This window comes from Zonotrichia albicollis, chromosome 10 (genome assembly GCF_047830755.1).
Source record: "Zonotrichia albicollis isolate bZonAlb1 chromosome 10, bZonAlb1.hap1, whole genome shotgun sequence".
NCBI classification, from domain to species: Eukaryota; Metazoa; Chordata; class Aves; order Passeriformes; family Passerellidae; genus Zonotrichia; species Zonotrichia albicollis.
The window spans coordinates 28,419,945-28,441,217 of NC_133828.1; the positions used below are offsets into that span (position 1 = coordinate 28,419,945).

General features: G+C 39.1%; 1 protein-coding gene across 7 annotated transcripts in view; it reads left to right on the forward strand.

The window, feature by feature from the left end:
• Window positions 1–21,273, forward strand: part of GALNT3 (polypeptide N-acetylgalactosaminyltransferase 3) — a 27,180-nt gene continuing 5,907 nt past the window's right edge. The window contains exons 1-11 of one of the 7 annotated variants that reach the window (XR_012581985.1): window positions 1–3,289; window positions 10,898–11,492; window positions 12,805–12,977; window positions 14,156–14,305; window positions 14,557–14,791; window positions 15,517–15,634; window positions 16,015–16,215; window positions 17,298–17,429; window positions 18,030–18,131; window positions 18,517–18,876; window positions 20,697–20,834. Coding sequence is in view for 6 of the 7 variants with exons in the window: in XM_074548569.1 (XP_074404670.1) it covers window positions 10,984–11,492; window positions 12,805–12,977; window positions 14,156–14,305; window positions 14,557–14,791; window positions 15,517–15,634; window positions 16,015–16,215; window positions 17,298–17,429; window positions 18,030–18,131; window positions 20,697–20,849 (1,773 nt within the window). In the remaining variant the exon portion in view is untranslated. The other 6 variants (XM_074548571.1, XM_074548569.1, XM_026791708.2 and 3 more) reach the window with 6 other exon arrangements.

The following is a 21,273-nucleotide window of genomic DNA, read 5'->3' on the forward strand; positions in this document are numbered from 1 at the left end:
TTGGCTTTTCCTGTTGACATTGTGTAAAGTTACTTTCAGTTTGATTTTTTGGGTTTCTTTTTAGGACAACTCAAGGGTAACAAAGGAGCCTGTTTGCTGTTGTATCTAATCTTGCTTATCAATAACTGGGTGCTGTATCTTGGGGAATTTTTAGCCTTGTTTTCCGAATGCATTGAGCTGCATCACTTAGACAATGATGCTGCCTGCTGGTGGTTGCTAGGTCCTGCATTCCAGTGACTTTGGAGCTGTTGGTCAGCTCAACTAAAATGAACAGATGTGTCTCAGGACTGTAACACTTCTGCAAGATTTGTGTGGATATTAGAAGGGAGAAGAGACTTAAGTAAGTCACCTCTTCTTCCCTAGCAGTCCTTGAAACTTAGAGTGTGGCTTTGTCCTTTCTGTTTGAGCACTATCAGTCAGTCTGTACATGACTGCCCCCTGCTCCTTTCCTGTACGTTTGCAGCATGACGGAGCTCAGAGGAGGAAGATTTAGTGTACTGAGGAAAAACTGATGGTATGGAGTGGAATGAGGAACATGGAAAGATCTGGAGAATGCTGAGGATGGGGGAACTCTGACAGGTGGGTTGTGGGGGTCAGTATGTTATAAATAGTTTATAACATTGGTGGTGTTTTTTCACTATAAAAAGAATAAGTACTGAGGCAGCTTCTAGTAAAACAACATTTCCTTGTACACAGCCTTATTCATGCAAGATCAATGTGTTGTTGCTTCCTGGATAGCATAGGAATAACATTTAGCTGAAGTTCAGAGTAAAAACAGGTACAAGATGTTTTCAAAAACATCCAGACACCTGCATCTGATTTGTTTTTCTCATAAGATGGACATTAGCCTTTCATAAGGTGTGACAGATTAAGTCATGGCAATGGTAAGATACAGAAATTAGTTGATAGAAATTAAACTGAGACTTCAAGTTTGGTGACAAGTTTTATGTATACCCCATGCAGGTAGGATTTCTGAATTCCCATTAGCCATCTAGGCACTGGTGTCTTTTTATATCTGAAGTTTTTAAAATACGAGTACAAATGAGACATGCCTTTGAATTTAAATATTTTTAAAAAAGGGTCTAAGTAGTCTTTCAGAAAAAACCTTGCTTTAATATAATATCTTTTTGGTTTATGTAAGCCAGTTGAAGTTTTCCTGCGCTTTTCTTTATTTTTTTTTTTTTTAAACTTTATCTGCAGAAGAAATGGTTTGGTGTCATACCTATCTGCTTGTACTGTTTCTTACTTTAAAAATGCATGTTCTGGTACTTTGGTGGGGTGTTTTAGCTCCTTAATAAGTGGATTTGAATGGAACAGACTTCTGGGATGGAGGGGAGTCAGTAATGCTAATTTCAAAGCCCTGCACTCTTCAGTGTGATGTTGCTTAGCAACCCATCTTCCACTTTTGCCTTTGATGAATAAAAGAGGAGAGTGAAGCTGTGGGTTCTATTGATTCATTCACTGGAACTGAAAATCTAAGCATCTTGTAGCTATAGCAACATAAGCCATAGGTGTCTCTTCCTCTTCTCTCTTGTCCCCCTTTTCATCTGCAGGTACAGAATGCCTAGAATATCTTCTAAAGGAAATAAAATGATTTTTGGTAACCTTGTGCTAAATACCATTTCCTGGTTTAATTTGCAACCATTTTTTAGATTTATAGAATGCTAAAAAGATGGTCTAGGAAGTATCTAGGAAGTATTAGGCAAAATTTATTAGTATAAATAGCTAAAAGTAACTAAACTAGTAAGATCCTTAACAAAAATAGAGTGGAAGGAATTTGAAGGGGTTTTTTTTTCCCATTTCTGGACTAGGTTTGACTATTGCAAATTTCTCAAATATGGCTACAGCAATTTTTAGAAAGGCTGTAGACTTCCTAAAATCAGGCAGCTCTGGTTTAGTAACATAAAATTTAATCTTTTTATTCATTAAATGAGTGAGTAGTTTTATAAACATACTTTAAACAGAGCTTATAATGTTACACAATTTGCTGAAGATTTTCTTTGAAACGTGACATTTCAGGAAAGTCTCAGTGGCAGTGGATTCTGGCTCCTCAGAAGGTGATGATAAAGAACTCATTAATGGGTTCCATATACAGTGCTGAACAGGGGGAAAAGAGGAAAATAAGAAAATATTTCATTAGCAAGTACTTCTCCATCAGCTTATGACTATGCCACTTCTCAAAGATGTTAACAGTGGTTTTGCTGTCTAGCTTCATTTGCTCTGTGGTTTTACCTCTTGCTTTGTCTTTCAATGTAATTAGAACTCTTTGGGTTTTGCAACATTGACCTGCCATAAAATGTAAAGAATTGGACCATTACTGCAAAAATCTCATGCTTCTGTCTCTGCTAAAAGTTGTTCCTAATTATGTGACATGGTGCTTGCTAAAAGAGAAGCTGTGTGAATGGTCTGTCTTGTTCTGAGGTGGGGTTTTGTTTGACACTGCTCTTGATGGTTGGGATTGGGTGTTTGGGCTTTTTCAGGAGTCACTATGCCCTTTAGTGCAGGCTTTATTTTGGGAAACAGCAGATTTTTTTAAAGTTCACTCTAGAAATTTGCCTTACTAGAATTTTGTGCTACAAAAGTTGACCACTGGCTGTGCCTGTCTCAGGTGCTGTAGTGCTTGCCACAGTTTAGGCATCAGCTGCCAAAGTCGTAAGGAAGGATTTTATCTAGAAATAACAGAACCTGTGAATTGTGAGAGATTTTAGTCTGAATCTGTATTAAAGTGTTCCTGGGCAATATTAATTCCTGAAAGAACTGGCATAACCATTTTTGGCACTGCTTTGACACAAATCAGTACAACTCCTGCCAACTCCCCTTGTACTTGCTGAGTGTGTTTAGATACCTGCGGTTCTGCAGCTCATAGAAAGAAGTTGTGAAGTGCTGGAGTGAGACGGTGATTGTGCTGCTATTATTTGAGTGTACAAAGCAGGGGACTCTACACTCTGTTATGGGAGCGCAAATATTATTTTGGGTTTTTTCTCCCCCACATCAAACCATGCTTCTGTGGAAAAGCGATTCTGTACTTATCTCTCTGGGAAAGTGCATTGTGAAGAGAGAGCGCGCAGTGTGCTATCCCTTCTGGCAGGCTGTGATCTCGCCCTCAGAGGGACTGTGTGTGGTTTCCCAGCCCTGGGAGCGCTTGGTCAGCCCCGCCAGGCACGGGGTGTCCCTTGGCTGGTCGGAGCGGGCCCCGCAGCGCTGCCGGGCGCGCGCAGCGCCGGCCCCGCGTGCCGGGATGGGCTCCCCGGGCGCGCCCCCGGGGCCGCCTCGCGCACCTGGGCGCCAGGTGAGGGCGGGGCGCGGGCGCGCGGGCGCAGGCGCGGAGCCGGCCGCGCGCACCTGGCGGGCGCGGGGCGGAAGCCGCAGAGCCCGCCCGGCTCCGGCCTCCCGGGGCTGCGGTGCCGCTCGCTCGGCAGCGCCTTCGCCGTCCTCCCGCTGGACGAGGTGAGTGGGGGAGAGCCGCGGGAGGCACCGCGCGGCTCCGCTCCTCCTTGGCCTCTCCGAGGGCTGTGGTCGGCGGCGGGGCAGCGTCGGCTGCCGCTTCTCCTCCGCTCGCCGCAGCCCGTGCCGGTGCGGGCGCGCCCGGCGGGGCTCGGCAGGCGGGCGGGAGCCGTGAGGTCCGGGGGCGGTCCTGGGGGGGCGCGGGGCCGCGGCTGCCCGGGGCCGGGGCTGCCCGGGGGGTCCCCCTCAGGCGGCGCTTGGCGCGCGCGCCCCACGCGCGGTGCCCTCAGTGCCAGCGAGGCCGCCGGGGGCCTGCCCGGGGCCGGGCCAGCCCAGCCCTGCGAGCTCCGCTCCGGGGTAACGCGCAGCGGGTGAGGAGCCCGGGCTGCCTGTGCGGACACGGGGCTCCGGGAAGTGCTGGCCGGATGCACTGTCCAAACCGAAGGTATTGACCGAGGGAGGTGTCTCTGCCACGTACGGATCCCGCCCAAGGGTTTGCCCACAGTACCGCATTGATTCGGGGAGGCAGGGCGGTACCAGTTGTGTACACTGCCAGATAACTCAGGGCTATTTCATCCTGCTCCGAGGGCTTTTAAAAAGTTACCGCATTGTCGGTCCCCTCCGGCACTGTGTTAGTTTTCTGCACAGCAGGTGACTATACTTAGACAATGTTTGCTTAGGTCTGGAAACTGACAGAAGAAGTGTACTTTAAATTTAATAACCTCTGTGCCATGAATTTTAATTTTTTTTAAACTTTGTGTAAAATATTCCTCTACAAAGAAGAATTTGTTCATAAAAATTTTAGTTGGTTAAATAAAAAATCTGACTGGAAATACAAATACGTATGCATCTCGGTAGTGTTGTATATGTTAGTCTTCTGTAACAAAAAGACCTTTGTTTAAAAGATTATCAATTCTATTGATCAAGTCAGTCTTGACTGAAGGCAGTGGTGCAGTGCTGAGCTGCCAGACTTAAAGGCTGAGACAAAGCAGCCAACTTAGAGGGTTTGGTTTCCTTTTTTAGCCAGGTTTGCTCAATGGCCTGGGCAGTTTGGCATCTGCTGCTGTCATCTTGAGGCTTCTCACTAACAGAGCAAAGTAAAAATTAAGTTAGTTACGGAGAGCCTGAATTGCTATTTTTGTTGCACTGTGGGAAGGAGCAGAGGACCAGTTTTCCTCCTCCTCGTAACTACTATTGCCACGTAACTTGTCCCTTTTTTGGGGTGGGGTGATACCAGAAGCAGCCCGGGTATCTTGAGGCCTGTCAAAATAGGAACAAGGTATAATTGCCCTCTCTGTGACATTTCCCCAGTGCCTGTGGTTCTAGGTGACACACTGTGTTGCTTTGAGATAATTTTTTGCTTTGCCATGTTTGCTGCCTGGTTTGCCTGTTCGAAGAGCTGTTACCTAGTCCATGGTTTTCTGTCTTTTGGAATCAGTGTAGAGAGTCATGTTCAACATGAGTTTCTTCTCCTAATCTGCTCATTGTTGTGCCTGTCTTCTACAAGATCTGAGAGTGCCTCAAGTTTCTAAATTATAAAGTGCTAGATTTTTTTCAGTCATGTAAAGCATGGATTTATTCACTTACTGTGTTACTCTTGCCTGATTTTCCCTAAGACTCACTGAGATCATGTACCATAGGAAATAGTTCTGCTTACAGAGATCATATCACATAACCACTGACAGTGATTCAGCAATTAAAGTTTAGCACCAGTGACTAACTACAGTGGACTAACACAATTCAGCAGTGAAATGTGTCTGGAAAAGAGACACCGAAGTGGGAAGAGGAGGAAAGTGAAGACAGCTATGGAAGCTTCCCACAAAGATTACTTTAGCAGTCAGTAACCCAGTAAATCTCCCATGAGGAAACTTCCTTTGCTTTATGCTTATCACTTCAACAAAAGTTTAAGGCCAGTTAGAAAACTGTGATTTTAGGACATGCACTTGATACTTGGGTGTTTTTGTTATCTTAGAAATGTTGCTACAATCAGGAAAACAAACAAAAGTCCTCTAGTTATGGTCCAGACATTATCTTCTGGTGCTTAAATGAAAATGAGACACTAATCCTTCTAATTTAAAACAGCACTTTACAGCTGCTATCATGCTTACTTTTCATCATGGTGTCTTTAGGGACAATCTAAAATAATTTTAACAGAGGTCCAAAACAATTTGACCAAGGAGAAATTGAAAATACAGAGTTGAGTGAAATTTAAATTTGAGATAAGTGCATGTCATGTACATGTCTCAGGTGTGTAAAAATAAGCCATAAATATTTTTATAACAATGATTACTGTGTATTTTTACTATGCTATCAATTGTCAAAGGGAGCTGTCTGTCTCTGCCTGTCATATGCAGTGCTGGGCTGTAGCAAAGTGGTAGTAGTGCTAATTTTGAGTGCTTCAAACTCAATTTGTCACAGATTGAGTTTGAAGCACTTCCATCAGAATACATAGAAGGAGGTTTGGTGATGGTTTGTTCAGGGTTTTTCCTCCTGTATTTTGTTATCTAAATGAAACTGCTGAAGGAAATGCTTGACCAAGTTTGTTTCAGCAAGCCTGTTCTGTGCTGCTGTTGCTCAGAACTTCTTCAGTATCTCCTCCAGGGGTACAGCTTCTCCTTTCTCTGTCATAATCAATGAGGCAGGTGACATCCAGTATTTGCTAGAATAACCTGTGCTCTTAATGTTTCTAAAATGAAGGCTCAGGAACTGAACACATGCTGAATTCCTCCAACAGCTTTTGTTCAGGAATAGAGCCGCATTTCTACTGAGTGAGCTTCAAAGAATGTACCCGGAGGAACAGCACCTGGGGTTTGTGCATTTCTTTTAGGTATGTGTACCCTATTAGGAGTGCATTCAGTAGGAACTGACTGAAACAGATAAGCAGGTGAGGAGATAGAAACTGAACAGCTGATTCTGTTTCTCATTTTCATGTCTTTAGTCTTCAACTTCTGTACATTTCATTTGATCATTTGTTCCTTTATTTAAATCATGAGCTAATATTATTGTAACCAGTAGCTCAGTTTGCTAAACTTAAACAACTTGTTTAATTATCCCAAATTTCTGAAGTGCTTCTGAATGGTTTTTATTGTGTGAAGAATCTTCATGTTCCATAATAAGCTAGACCTTGAAAAGGGTTCACTCTGAATTGGATGTTTCTTATTCTGTCACCAAAGGCACTTATGTGATTGGATGTTCCTCTGAGAGGAACTTCTAGGAAGTGCAAACAGTTTTGTTCAGTGATTTTTTAAAAAAAATTATTTGCCAACGAAAAAAGCATCAATTTTCCATAAAGGTAGAAGATGAAAATATCATTTACCAAATTGAGTATTTCAGTAACTAATGTTCTAGTAGCACCTACATTGGTACACAAAGAAAACAAAAAGCCCTGTTCAGAATTTTAGATTCAGAAATGCCAGTAGGGGAAGTAGCACTTCTTACAGTTAAAGTATCCTGAATAGCTTTGTCAGACTTTCACTAATTTGGTGAGCGCAGTTGATCACCATTGTCAAGGTTGTTTGGTTTTTTCCCTATAGTATTTTCTCATTGTTTTTATTCACACCCACCTTCTGATTAAGGGGACTCTTAAGGTTTAAGGAAGGGATTGTATGCTTTGATTACAACAAGAAATAGGCAAACTTTTTCTGAGACTGTGCTTCTCCAATTATAGAAGAATTCAATCAGGTTGAAGCCAAGTTATGTATTTAAGTAGTTTTGATTAGAATAATTCTGAACCATTGTTTCTCATTTTTTAGGGTTTTTTTTGAGTTTTAGTATTTTTATCTATTCTTTTAGATTTTTATGTTCTGTAAGCAATATTGTCAGGAAACATTTGAAACCTGTTTAACATTCAGATAGAAGAAAAGTAGATTTTAAAATACTTTTTTAAAAAAACACTGAGGTGAAGTATATCTTTGATACTAACCCCAATGAATTTTGTCTTGCATGACTGGAAAGAATTTCTGCTGACTTGGGTTAATGATAGTTTTATAAAAAAGATTATTCTCTACAGTGTTGTTAAGATCAAGCTAACAAAAAAATCAGAGTTTTCTACTTGTTGGCTGCATTAGCAAGGCTTTCTTGTAAGAGTTTTTGCAGACAGTCTGACATCAGAACCAGTGGGTGGCATAGTGTAACATAGACTGCATTGAATTCTCACACTGCCCATGTGATGTGGTTTGAAGTAGCGTGGCAGCTGCTTTTTGGCACTTTTAGAAGAATTTAGTAGTACATTTTAGTTTTCTAGTTATTTTCTTCCCAAAAAACAAATAAAAATCCAACTTCAGATGTTTAGGGCTAGTTATTTCAAAGTGCTGTAAGAATCCAGACTACTATTAGTGAAAACAACAGTAATGAATAGAAGATTAAATGCTTTGCTAAACAGTCACCCCAGGGAGTTTAATCATGCCACATATTTCTTCATCATGTCCTGGAGGACTGAATGGTAGCTTGGTCTGTGTTTGCTGACACATTGGTATGCCACGAAAATGTGAGAGACATTTGTGGGGAATGAAGATTGTATTTCTGACTACAAAATTATCCTGGTAAAAACCCCAAGTAAAATACAGCTTTCATGGCAAAAGTTCTTGGGACAATGCAGCTTCTGTTCTGGAAACTGCTGCTCTTTTGTGTGACAAAGAACTCTTCTCTTATTGTAAGCAATATCCCCATCAGATATTTTGTCAACAAAGCTACACTCAGCATTTGTCTATATCAAAAGATTTTGCTGTATGCTTGTGGCAGTCAAGCCTCTGTCCACCTGGTATTTCCTGCACATAATATTCCGGGACTGTCACTGGATCTTTTCTTAAGAAACATCACTTGCACTTGTTTCTGTGCGTGGCCTGCTGGTAGAGTGTAGTAATTCATATTAAAAGGGTTAAGTTGTGTTGCTGTCTTCCACAACCCACCCAACTCCAGGGAAGGTTCATTTCTAGGGGCAGACACGTTTCATACGAGTGTTGTGGCAGCATTCTCCACATGTCTCGTGTTTCTAATGCCTCTTAGGGCATCATGTGTTTGATAGATAGAGGTTTATATATGAAGATGTTTTCTTCCCATTTGAGGAAGATCTATTTATATCGCTTATTGATCTCTAAGTTTTCAGATTTACTAGTATCTTATGTGCTTGTGCATGGTGTACTGTGAAACAGTAAAGTGATTTTCTTTTTGATGGTGTTAGGAAATCATTCCTGGTTAGCAACCTGCAGAGTCCCTGCAATGCTGGGTGCTGATCTGTACATATTTGGTGGTTTACCTTGTGTGTTGCATTTTCATGGCAGGGTTAGGATGGCTGCACAGGTGGTCTCTGTGCTGAGAGTCGGGGCTGCCCCCCACCTCCAGTCTCATCCAGGGCTGAACACAGCTGGTTCCAGCCAGCTGTAGAACAGACCCACTGTTGGCCAAAGCTGAGCCACCCAGTGTAGCAGGTGGTGCCTCTGTGACGAGGTATTTAGGAAAGGGTAAAAAAATACTGCACAGCAGCTGTGAGAAAGAGGGGTGAGAAAAATGTGAAACTCTGCAGAACCCAAGGTCAGTGAAGAAGGAGGGGAGGAGGCATTCCCGGGCACTGGAGCAGATTCCCCCTGCAGCTCATGGAGCAGACTGTAGTGAAGAATTTCTCTGCAGCCCATGAAAGGAGCACCCCGGAGGAGGTGCAGGACCCCAGGGCAGAGCAGGTGGATGCAGCCTATGGTTAGCCTGGCAGGAGCTGTGACCCGTGCATGGCCCATGCTGGAGCAGTTTATGCTGAAGTACTGGACTGCATGGAGAGAACCTGTGCTGGAGCAGGGGAGATGTGTGCAGAGGAAGGAGTGCTCAAGTCTTACAAGCTAACCACAGCCCTTATTATTCATTCCTTCTGGCCACTAGGCAGAAGGGAGAGAGAAGAATTGGGAATGAAGGAGTGAAGCTGAGCCAGGGGAGGTAGCTTGAGCCTTTATTTCTCACCATCCTACTTTATTTTAAATTGGCAGTAAATTCAAATTCATCATTACAGGTCTGTGTTCTCTGTGACAGTAACTACTAAATGATCACGGTGTCCTTAGCTCAACCCATGTGATTTTCCATCTTATTTTGTCCCCACTGTCATGCTGAGGATGGAAAGCAAGAGAGTGGCTGGGTTGGTGTCTGGCAGCCAGTCAAGATCAACCCACAAGACACTGTGAGAAAACAAGACATTTTTCAGTCTGGTAGTTTGGTAATTTGGTTGCAATCCTTTCATTGGGAAGATAGTTTTTATTTGTAGTGTTCCATATAAAGTTATCAGTGTTGTAGTTCAAATGTTTCAGCAGTAAGGAAAAATAGGAAAATAATATGTGACACAGAAGTGGACTGGTTTGTTTGGTTTGAATTTTTTGAAATTCTGTGAGTTGAGAAGCATGGTTTTGGTACCTTTTAGTATGATCTAATATGCTTCCCCTCTGCATTCTTTTAACAATAACTCCATGGTAAAAACACTGTAGTTTGAATGTATGGGTTTATTAAGCTGACATAACCTTTGGAAAACATTGTAATGTGAAGAAATCTAGATGCTTAGTTTCTCCTGCTGATTCTTGAAGAAAAGCAGGTAAGGGGTGGGGGTTTTTGTTTTCTCTGACTTGTATCTGTTCCTGAGTATATATTACTCCAGCTAAGAGCTGCTTGTATTTCAGAGGAATAAATAACAAAGTCGTTTTTTGCAATTTGTGGTGAGCAGTTAGCAAGTGGGAAGTGTGGCTTTTAGCTAGATGCTGTTTATTTCTTTTCTTGTTTCACATACATGCAATTTAGACTAAAATGAAGCTATTCCCTGAATAGCTATTCCAGCTATTCAAGCTGATGGCAGAAGGTACCCCCTTGTAAACTGCCAGTTCGGCAGAGAGAATTTATTTCAAATCACTTGGATTTTGGTAGTCTTCAAATGTCTTTCCTAATTTCATCTTTGAGAGAAAGTGAATAATTACTTGTCTGTGAAAAAAATAATGGCAGAAACTTGAAAATTGTTGAAATAAGTTGATTGAAAAGTCTTTCCTATATTTTAGTTCACTTTCCACATGGCTCTTTCTGACATGCAGTTTGAACTAATGTATTGATGCCACCTGTTCTTCTTCTGTCCCATCATTTAACTGAAATTCCTTGCTCTATAAGACTTTATTCTAATTTTAAACAAACTACTTGGAAGAAAATAAACTTGAAGTAGTGGCACTATGTAGAAATACTGTTTTATTCTTGATGGTATGCCTGATTTCATGTTCATCCATATGTATTTAACACATAAAACCCAAAGCAAAAAGCAGGGAAAGGGCATTATGGGTATTTTATAGATAGGTTTGATGTATCTTTAAGTGATGTAGCTTGCATAACATTTGATTTTTTGGGAGTTGTGAATTAATTCCTTCCCATTAATTTTTTATGGCTTTACATAGTTGAATATACTAATAACATCTAAATTAATACTGTTTGTTTTAATTTACAGGTGTTATAATTTCAAGAAATGCTGCGACATATTTGAAGAACAGCACTCACAGAAACTTCTGTTGTGTGAAAATTTTTAAAACTAGAATGGCCTTGAAAAAGACATCTAAACTATTTAAGACATTTTTTCACTGGAAACTTTGGAAGTTTAGCATTATTGTATTTGTCTTTCTGGTATTTTTATTTTTATTACAAAGAGAAGTGGGTGTTCAAGATTTTAAGGATGAAGCAGGGATTGAGCCAGTTGTTGGAAAGAAAAGTCACGTATTAGGTCTTGTGTTAAATGCTATGAACAATATCAAAGGTGCAAAGCCCAAAATGCAGATTAAAGCACCCATTAGGCAAACTAAGGTTCCTGGAGAGAGACACTGCTTGCCAGGGCACTATACTCCAGTGGAACTGAAACCTTTTCTGGATCGGCCTCTTCAAGATCCTAATGCTCCTGGAGCTTCTGGCAAAGCATTTAAAACCATCAACTTAAGTTCAGAAGAACAGAAAGAGAAACAGGCCGGAGAAGAGAAACACTGTTTTAATGCATTTGCAAGTGATAGGATTTCTTTACACCGAGATCTTGGACCAGACACTCGACCTCCTGAGTAAGTGGAAGTGTGTATGTCCCGATAGTTGAAAAACTTCTCAGAAATTCAGCCTGCAAAGGGATTTGAGTTCAGCAGTAGGTGGTAGTTTAGGAAAGTCTCAATACATAATGATTGGCTGTACATAGTGATCCACAGTGCCAAAGCCAAGAATGTTTAGAAAAGCTCACTTCTTTCATGATTTTGAATTCAAAATAACCATATTTAAATAAGGTGTTCTGATTTTGCCTTTAAGGCTAAAATTTCTGAGTAACTTTTGGGAAGCCTGCTTAGTTTTACTTAGAATAAAACTAAAAATGTGGTTTCAACACTTTTCCAATTAAAACAACCCCCCATTTTTTTAGCATTCAGTGTTAATAAAACTACATCATTTAATTTAATAAATTAGGAATTTAGGCATAATTTAATAAATTCGGATTTGTAAACTGTTGAACAAGGGAATGGAAGATCTCAGCAGCAATCTTGTGGTGTTGAAGATTTTTTTAAATGTACACTGTAGGGCTTGAGGAGAGTGGATTTTAGTTATGAGCAGTCTCTGTCAGTGTCAGATGCAATGTTGTCAGGCATCTGTGCCAGAAGTGGCTGAACTTACTGAGCTGCTCCTGGTACACACAGTGCAGCTCACCTGAACCTCTCCTGGAGCATAACTGGGGAGGCTTTGCTTGTGTGTTTGTGAGGCAGTGACTCTGGTTATTGCCTTGGGGTGTCCTCCAGGCCCCAAAGCTGACAGGCCATAAACATTGAGTGTGCAACTTATGAATGCAGCATTGTCATCTTGACTTGCCATTGGATCTAAAGTTATGTTTAGGATATGTCAGCCTTGAAAAACTGTGGGTTTAAATTGGGACATGCTGCCCTAAGCTTTACATAACACTTCTACAGAGCTTTGAAATTTGAATTAGATAGGTTATATTTTCCTTACAAACTCTGATTTTTTTCTAATAAATATTCTTCTTTGTATTCTTATGTTTCAGCAGTAATGGTGACTTTTGAGTTAGCTCAGTCAGTACCTGCTGTTCTAAATAAAATAGTATTTTTTCCTGAAGAAGGCCTGGATATTATATGAAATATACTGAAATGTCTTTGAGACAGAAGCAAAACTAAGTTGTTCAATTCTCAGTGGTGATATTAACAAAATATCTGAACAGCTGCTTCAGTTGAAGTACCTACCTTTGCACTCCAAAGCTAGGATAGAAAGCAGAAAAGCATTTAATGTCCATAATTACAAAGTTTTGTACTGGAGAGAAAAGTTGAAGAGTTTGAGTAAAATATTGTTGTCCATTTTGTTACTCTGACACTTTCTAATTTGTAGATGTATTGAACAAAAGTTTAAGCGCTGCCCGCCGTTGCCAACCACAAGCATTGTCATCGTTTTCCATAATGAGGCGTGGTCAACTCTGCTCAGAACTGTGCACAGTGTGATGTACACATCTCCTGCCATCCTGCTGAAAGAGATTATTTTGGTGGATGATGCCAGTGTAGATGGTAAGAAGTCGTCTTCTTTTGTTCTTAATTGAAAATGTTACCATTGCAGATAAATTGGCTAAGGTCTCTTTACCACTATTGACATGTATAACAGTATTCTAAATGGTTTTGTTTCTTTCTTTTTTTTTTTTTAATATAAAATAGCCCTCCCCCACCATTTTTCCTATAAGGTAGTTAAATATGAAATTCCTGTGCTCTAAAAAAAAAAAAAAACCCACAAAACAAAACCCAATTTCTGTTTTTTCCAATGCTGATTTACCTGCATAACTGCTTGCATGACAAGTAGCTTTGTAATTTTTGTTTCAAACCAATTGCAATTTGCATCCAAGTATAAATTGGCCCAGACTTGTAGAAATTTGCATTTTATCACAGTGGTTGTCTGTAGGCAAATAAAATTCAGTAATATGAAGGGTAGTGTCTTTATTAGAATGCAAAATTATTTGATGGCAACCTAATCTTCAGCAGTAAAGCTGAGTCTTAAAATTAATTCTGTATATTCTTAGTGTAAACACAAATGCAAGCTCAGAAACCTTTTATGCTTAGCTTAAGACGAACGTGTTTATACATACTTGTACTAATGTATTTACACTTTTTTGCACGTCTGTATTGAGTCTATTGAAACACTTGGATGTGAAGCATGTTCAGTAGTACAGTTTAATACTTAGGATGGGCAGAATAAAAAAGATGGTGTGGGATGTTTCATTAGAGATGTGGGTTTCTTTCTCAAAATCTGAACAATTAAATTGGTTTTTATGTGGCTTCTGTTGCTGTTGTAAATACTGTAGCCTTTCAAAACTGTGTAAATGTGCCATCATTAAGGAAAGAATTTGTATGAGCTGTAGATAATGTAAGTATGAGATCCATTTCCTATGAAAATGGAATTGGTATTCAGATGGTTAACACTGCAGCAGAGATGTACTAGCATGTCCTTTCTTGTTCAAAATTATTTTAATGTTCCATCTCCCTGTTCTCTGCTGGTTACCTCTTCCTACACCCCTACCCCCAAAACACTCAGCCCCTAAAAATAGCCTTCAGCAGATGGGAACTTTTATGGCTTTGATGTTGAGATAATTTCTGGGGTAATTGTGAGTTGTTTATCTTGTTCACTTAATAGTGTAACATTTTGGGCAGTGGCATGTGTATACACTGAATATCCTGACAGTGATTTCTCTTTCTAGAATACCTGCATGATAAACTAGAAGAATATGTGAAACAGTTTCAGATAGTTAAAGTAGTCCGTCAGAAGGAAAGAAAAGGTCTGATCACTGCGCGGTTGTTGGGAGCTTCAGTGGCAACAGGAGAGACCCTCACCTTCCTGGATGCTCACTGTAAGTGTAACCTGTACATATGCCAGGTCAGGTTTAGAATGCTGTTGTCTTTAATTCAACGTTGCAGAATTTTTATTAATTATAAATGTTAGCAATATATCATTTTTTCTATCTCTATTTCATATTTTTGAAAGTATAATTAGCAATGCTATTTAAAAATAGTTCATATTGGCTTGCTGGACATGTTAAAATACAGCCTGTGTACTACTTTATAGCCAAGCAAAAATTTAGTGTTCCCATTTTTTCTACAGGTGAATGCTTTTATGGCTGGTTAGAGCCATTATTAGCAAGAATAGCTGAGAATCCTGTTGCTGTTGTAAGCCCTGACATTGCTTCTATCGATCTCAATACCTTTGAATTCAGTAAACCATCTCCTTATGGGCATAGCCACAACAGAGGAAATTTTGATTGGAGTTTGTCATTTGGATGGGAGTCTCTTCCTAAACATGAGAATAAAAGAAGAAAGGATGAAACCTATCCAATTAGGTAAATTTAATTTGAATACTATTTAAATCCTTCTGTCTTCACAGAGTTTATCTTATGAACAATAGTTTGTAAATAAATTAGTTCTTCTGATGAGTCTAATCAGACATCTTAGCATCTTAGATGTTTTTTGTAATACTGTCTTTGCGAACCATGTTTTAAAGCATTCATAAAAATGTAGCCTCATCAAGATAGTAATTGCTCTGCATTACTTGTACATACAGTGGAAATTACCTATATTCCTAGGAGGGATGTGCAGAAGAGGATTATACACAGTTATTTTCAGAGACAGGACAATGGTTCTGTCTCCTCATTCACTTTACTTGAAAGAATAACAAAAAGGGTCAGAGCACCCAAATACCAGGCTGATACAGTAGTGGTTTGATGATAATTGTACCTGCTTAGTCCACAGACAGGTTACTGGTCTGTAGGAGTTGTACTTTTGCTCGATTTCCTCCATACAGAGAACATTTGTTTATTTTCTTGACACTTTCTTTTATGCCAGCTTTTAACCTGAACAAGTTCTTAATAAATGGCAATAAGCTGTCAAATGAGACTTAAATATGTGTGAACATATTTAAGTGCTAGAAGTATTATCTGTGCCCAGAATGTGCATCACTGTAGTGAAGTACTAACAAGTGCATAGAAAATTCCTAGAACAGTTGCACCATGATTTTACATCTATATTTAAAGAACTGTTCTTTCTCGGTAAAATTTTGTTTTTGCAGAACACCTACTTTTGCTGGAGGTCTCTTTTCAATATCAAAAGAGTACTTTGAACACATTGGAAGCTATGATGAAGAAATGGAAATATGGGGAGGTGAAAATATAGAAATGTCTTTCAGAGTAAGTTTAGCTCCATGATTAGCCATTGCCTCTATGCTGACAGTGTACAGGGGATTTGAGAATAAATTAGTATTAGATATTGATTCCTCTGCTCAATCAGCCAACTAGGACAAGAAAAACTGAATTACTAATTACCTATTAAATGAAATACAAACATGCTCAATAAACTGCTTTTAATTTTTTTTAAATGCTTTTAGGGTTGCTATCTAAAATGTGTGTTTCCAGAGCTTATATGATTAGGAAATTCACTGATGGTATGCCTGATATATGTACTCTTGCTAGTGGTTTGATGTGTTCTGGTAAACAATAGTATTACTGAATTTTTCTCCACTCCCTGAATTCTCATTGCAGTGTACTTACACACTGAATGTTATTATTAGGTATGGCAGTGTGGTGGACAGTTGGAGATCATGCCTTGCTCTGTTGTTGGCCATGTCTTTCGCAGCAAGAGTCCCCACACTTTCCCAAAAGGTACTCAGGTGATCACACGGAACCAAGTTCGCCTTGCAGAAGTGTGGATGGATGAATATAAAGAAATATTTTACCGAAGAAACACAGAGGCAGCAAAAATTGTGAAACAAGTAGGTGGTGGTGGTGGTATTAGAAATCACACTTGCTGCGGTGAAAGTTTTGGTGAGCAAAAGTTATTTATTGACAAAGTATGTAAGGATTCTAGATCTTTTAATGAAAAGACTGTTTAGTTTGCTTAATGCTGCAGCCCCAACAAGCATGAAAAAAACCTAAAGCGTTTGGTTGATGAATGTTGGTTTTGTATGGTGAGGTTTTTTTATTAGTGTTTTTTTCATGCATTCTCCTGGGTTGTTTGCATTGCGCCAGGTACAGGAACTACCAGAAGAACGTGAGAGAAACTAATGGTGTAGACAATGTAAACTAATTTATTTTCTGGAGTGAGAAAAAGTCTTGTTAGTTTCAAGTTGCTTCGTATTCTTACTGAAAAAGCAGGTTCTGTGGTTCTTTAGCAGCAGAATAAAAGTTACTTGATGATGGTTAACCATCCTGTCTCTATCTGCTTAAAAAGTCAGTTATTTTCAAGTAAATAAATATTTGGGGTTGAGATTGGATGTTGGGTTATTTATTTTGTAAGTTTTCTGCCCAGCTAGAATCTAGTTTTCTTTTAGTTGTCTCTCCCCCTTCATGTGATAAATTTTTGTGACTGTTGTATCACTGAAGGTGTTACATTTCCTAGGCATGTCCAGCACGTAAACAACTGAATTTTGTTTGGGAGATTCTACATTGTACTGGATATTGTGCTAATTATTTTATTAATCCAGTTTGTTGTTTCAGCTTACACTTTTAGTGAGATCAGATGGCTTTATGGCTGTAATCAGTATGTTCTTACTTGCACTTTCCCACTTCATGGCAATCTGTTAAAACTTTCTTGGGACTAAAGATACTTCTATGTTTTCCATCTTGCAATGTATTTTTCTTGCAGGCGCTTTGAAATGCTGCAGGCAGGATGTCAGTGGTGTTATGACACTGAAAGACAGCAGTAATTGTAGTAGTACAGCATTAACAAGAAAAAAATCAACAAATGAAGCTTAAAACTTGCCTAGTACTACACAGAATATCATAGCTTTATATGTGCAAAATGAATGTTAATATATTTATATTCCATCCTTCTTTACCTCCTTTCCTCTAACAGAAGACATTTGGAGATATATCAAAAAGACTTGCTTTAAGGGAGCGCCTGCAGTGTAAAAATTTTACCTGGTACCTCACTAATGTTTATCCAGAAGCATATGTGCCAGACCTGAATCCTTTGTTTTCTGGATATGTAAGTTTAATTGTAATTATTTCCTGTATTCCTCATACTCCAGGATGTTTGCTAATCTTTCCTACTACCTTAGCCACAGCTTTTAGACGTTAGCTATCTTAACTGCTCTAGGGTTTTCTGTCACTACTCTGGGCAAAGAATCTCCTCTGCTCCCTTGTATAGTTTTGTCAATAGCTGTGTCATTTTCATTTTTCATTAATGTCAAAAGTCATTTTCCCTGCCAGTGACTTTAGACATTGCATTGCTAAAATAAAGTAATAGCTCTTAGCTTGAGGTGACGTGAATTTACAAATAAAACTTTCCCTTCCTCCTGTTTTAAATATTTTATGTGTATCTCTTCAAACTGTGATTTTAATCACAGTAACATTGTACAGAGCAGGCTAATAAATAACTCTGTGTGTGACTACAGTTACTAGGCTTTCAGTTAGAAAAGATTACCTGAGGAAACAGGATTTTTAGATTTGAGTATAGCAGAAAGTGAAAATGAACAAACAGCTGTAATTGTTGTTAAACTAAAGGTGACTTTTGTCTCTGACTGAGACAGTTTGAGTTTCTGTCATTCCACTGAGCTTTGTTATCCTGACAACACCCTTTCTTCAGTTAAAAAATATAGGTAACCGCATGTGTCTGGATGTTGGTGAAAATAACCATGGTGGCAAACCACTGATTATGTATTCTTGTCATGGACTTGGAGGAAACCAGGTAAAATATTTAATACCTGATTTTTATTCTTTCTTCTGTTGTAGCTTTTCCGTATAAAAACTTTAAATTAATTTTAGAGAAATTGACTAATTTTTAATACGCAATTTCTCTCTCATCTCTTTTTTCCTTTATTTTCTTTAACAGTTAATTCCTATCTATATATTTAAAGAAAAATTCTATACCACTCTCCATGTCATGTCCTGTTTCTGATGTTTTAACTTCAATATACAAATTCAGATTTCAAACACACTTGCACTGCTCCACTTGCCTTCTCTTTTCTGTGCGAAACCTTTTCATGCCACCCTTAGTCCTGTCTTATAAGTGTTGTCTTCTTAATTCTTCCTTTCCTTATGCTTCCTCCTATTGCTTCTTTCTCTGTCACCAGGACTCGCAGTGTCAAGGAAGATGTTGGTTGGAATCCGGCCACGGGAGACCAAGTGTCCAGGCCTGAGCCACCTTCCCTGTCACGCTTGCAGCCTCACAGTGCGAGGTCCAAGTGGCCCATCCTGTGCTGGCTAATGCAAGTGAATAATATGATTCCATTTGTTCAAGAGGAGCTCTCTTGGGTCCATAGCTCTTGGAGGCAGCCATGGTGCTCTGTTCCTTCTACAATATGTCTTGCCATAGATGTCAGATATTGAATTATTCCATCATTACTGTAATACTAACAACAAGAACATCTCCTTCCCTGCCCAGAAATGCACACTTCTCTGTTGCTTTTAAAAGTGATCCTTAATAATTAAAGGTCAGCAAAGGTCTGAAAGTTTTTATTGAAATATAATTGTTATCTTATGGGAGGGAGGGTGTTAATATTATTTTTTTCAATCTTAAAAGACATCCATTGATCGCACTGTGAAAATTGAGACACACAATCCTAGTCAGGTGACACTTTCTTCCTAATCATTTTTTGTGAGACAGGGCATGCTGTCTAGATTAAGAACTACCCTATTATGTTAGCTTCTTACAGGATTGAATTTGGGGTTTTATTTGATTGTGGATTAATACTATTAGCCTTTTCACATTGTCACAGTTTGGGACACTGTAGAAAGACATCGTATTAAGAGATCTGCTGTATGTTTCTATTGTTCTCTTAAGTTATCTTGGGCTATACTAAAATTCTCTTCTTTCAAGTGTTATGTTTTTTGTTTTCCCTCCTGCTACAAAATAACAGTCTGAATCCCTTTAAATGCCAGCCTTCAGAGAACTCATTTTGCTGATAATGCTTAAGAGATGCATATTTGCTTACTTAACCCTTCTCATTACAATGCTCTGTTTTCAGTTTCCGCTATTCTTTCCCAGACTTTCAGCAGTGTAGGCTGATATTTCCCATGCTGTTATCTTCATCCATATATTTGAAATGGGAATATAAAAGAGAACCTAGTTTTCAGAATTGTATATCAGTTGTGTATTATTCTTGCTTGTTAGAATACTGGAGGCTGGAAGCATGCCCATCTCAGTATCCAGAATTAATAAAGTTCTAAACATAGCTTTCAAGTCATTATTTTCAGGATTTGCAGAGATGTTGAAGTTCCAAAAATAAAAGGACAGATTAAGTCAGATTACCAGATAAAGAGTAAATTACTATGTGTGAGAGCTAAATGACTAAGCAGGTCACTCCTTCACTGCCTGTTTTGAGGACTAATGTTGGTCCTAGAGTGTGCTTGTTCCTCAGTGCAGTTCCCATGGCTTCCAGGGTAGTGAGGAGATGATTGCTGGCCACTGGAAAATGAAAAGCCAAGGGGGGTAACTGAGCCTGGCCTTAATATTCAAAGGAAAGATATGATGAAGGTGGCTGACATCCAGAGGCAAGAAGCAGTAGCAGTGAGATGTAATGTTAGGGACTCTGCTGGTAAATGTGGGGGAAAAGCAAGAGACCTGATGTTAGGCTGGGGCTGAAGGGGTAAAAAAACAGCTCTGTCTGTAACTTTTAGAAGTAAATCCCTGTTAGGATCAGAATTATAGCTGAACATTAGGAGTACTCTGCTGTCAGGAAATAATGGTAAAATGACCTCACAAAATACATGCTTATAATTTTGTAATGGTTACCTTACAAGAGCTATAACAGCATCCTGTTGTTCACATTTATTGTTTAGATCAAGCAGCAAAAGTTGGTATACAGCAATCAGCATTGTTTCGTGTGGCAGCTTTTCTTTTTGGTTGCTCTAAGAAAAACCAAAATCTAGCAACAGAAGTGAATACTGATTTTTAGTCAAAAAATGCCAAAATTTAAGTTATCTTAAACTATATATGCTGTTCAGTTTGTCTCTGAATTACATATGGTCTGTGTGGGAGTAAGATTTTACATCATAGTACACATGCAGCAAATCTTATTTCCTATTTACACATACAAGTATAAATTAGTATTGCATTACTACTAAAAACTGCTTTTAATTTTGTAAACACTTTTGAAGTGTCTGTGCTAAAAATCAGAGGAATTATTCTGTAGTCTCTGAATAAGGAAAGAAATGTATTACTTTGTGTATGGGACTTTGAAAGGCTTAATTTAATTTAATACTTTTCTTTGTGTTTGTTTACCAAAAATTTCTTTTAAAATTATTTAAATAGTACTTTGAATATTCTGCACACCGTGAAATTCGCCATAACATTCAGAAGGAGCTTTGTCTGCATGCTTCCAAGGGACCTGTGCAGCTTCGAGAGTGCTCTTACAAAGGCCAGAAAACCTTTGCTGTTGGGGAGGAGCAGTGGCTGCACCAGAAGGTACATACCCTGTGCAGTGAAATGGCATTTCTGTTAGTTAATTTTGGATTTTCAATAAAAGCAAAAACTCTGAAGCCAAAAAAATGTAAGTTTAGTTTTGGCAGGAAAATGGACATAATTTCAGCTTGTCAGTTGCAGATCAAACTTGATGTCACTAGTAGGAATGTCACTTAAAAAAACAGCTGATATCCTTTTAGTGTATTTGTCTAGATATCTTTACATCCACCTGGAAGTCAATTCAGATGCTTTGTATATTTTGTACATCTGTATATTCAGATGTTTTTAAAATATTTTACAAAATTTTCCTAACAAAGCAAGTTGGCATTTACATCCTACCTATGTATTTTCTAGCCCCCTCTGCATCACCCCTATGAGCTTGCTCTTTAGCACCCAGCTTGGGGGAAGAACTATGGGGGGAACTAAT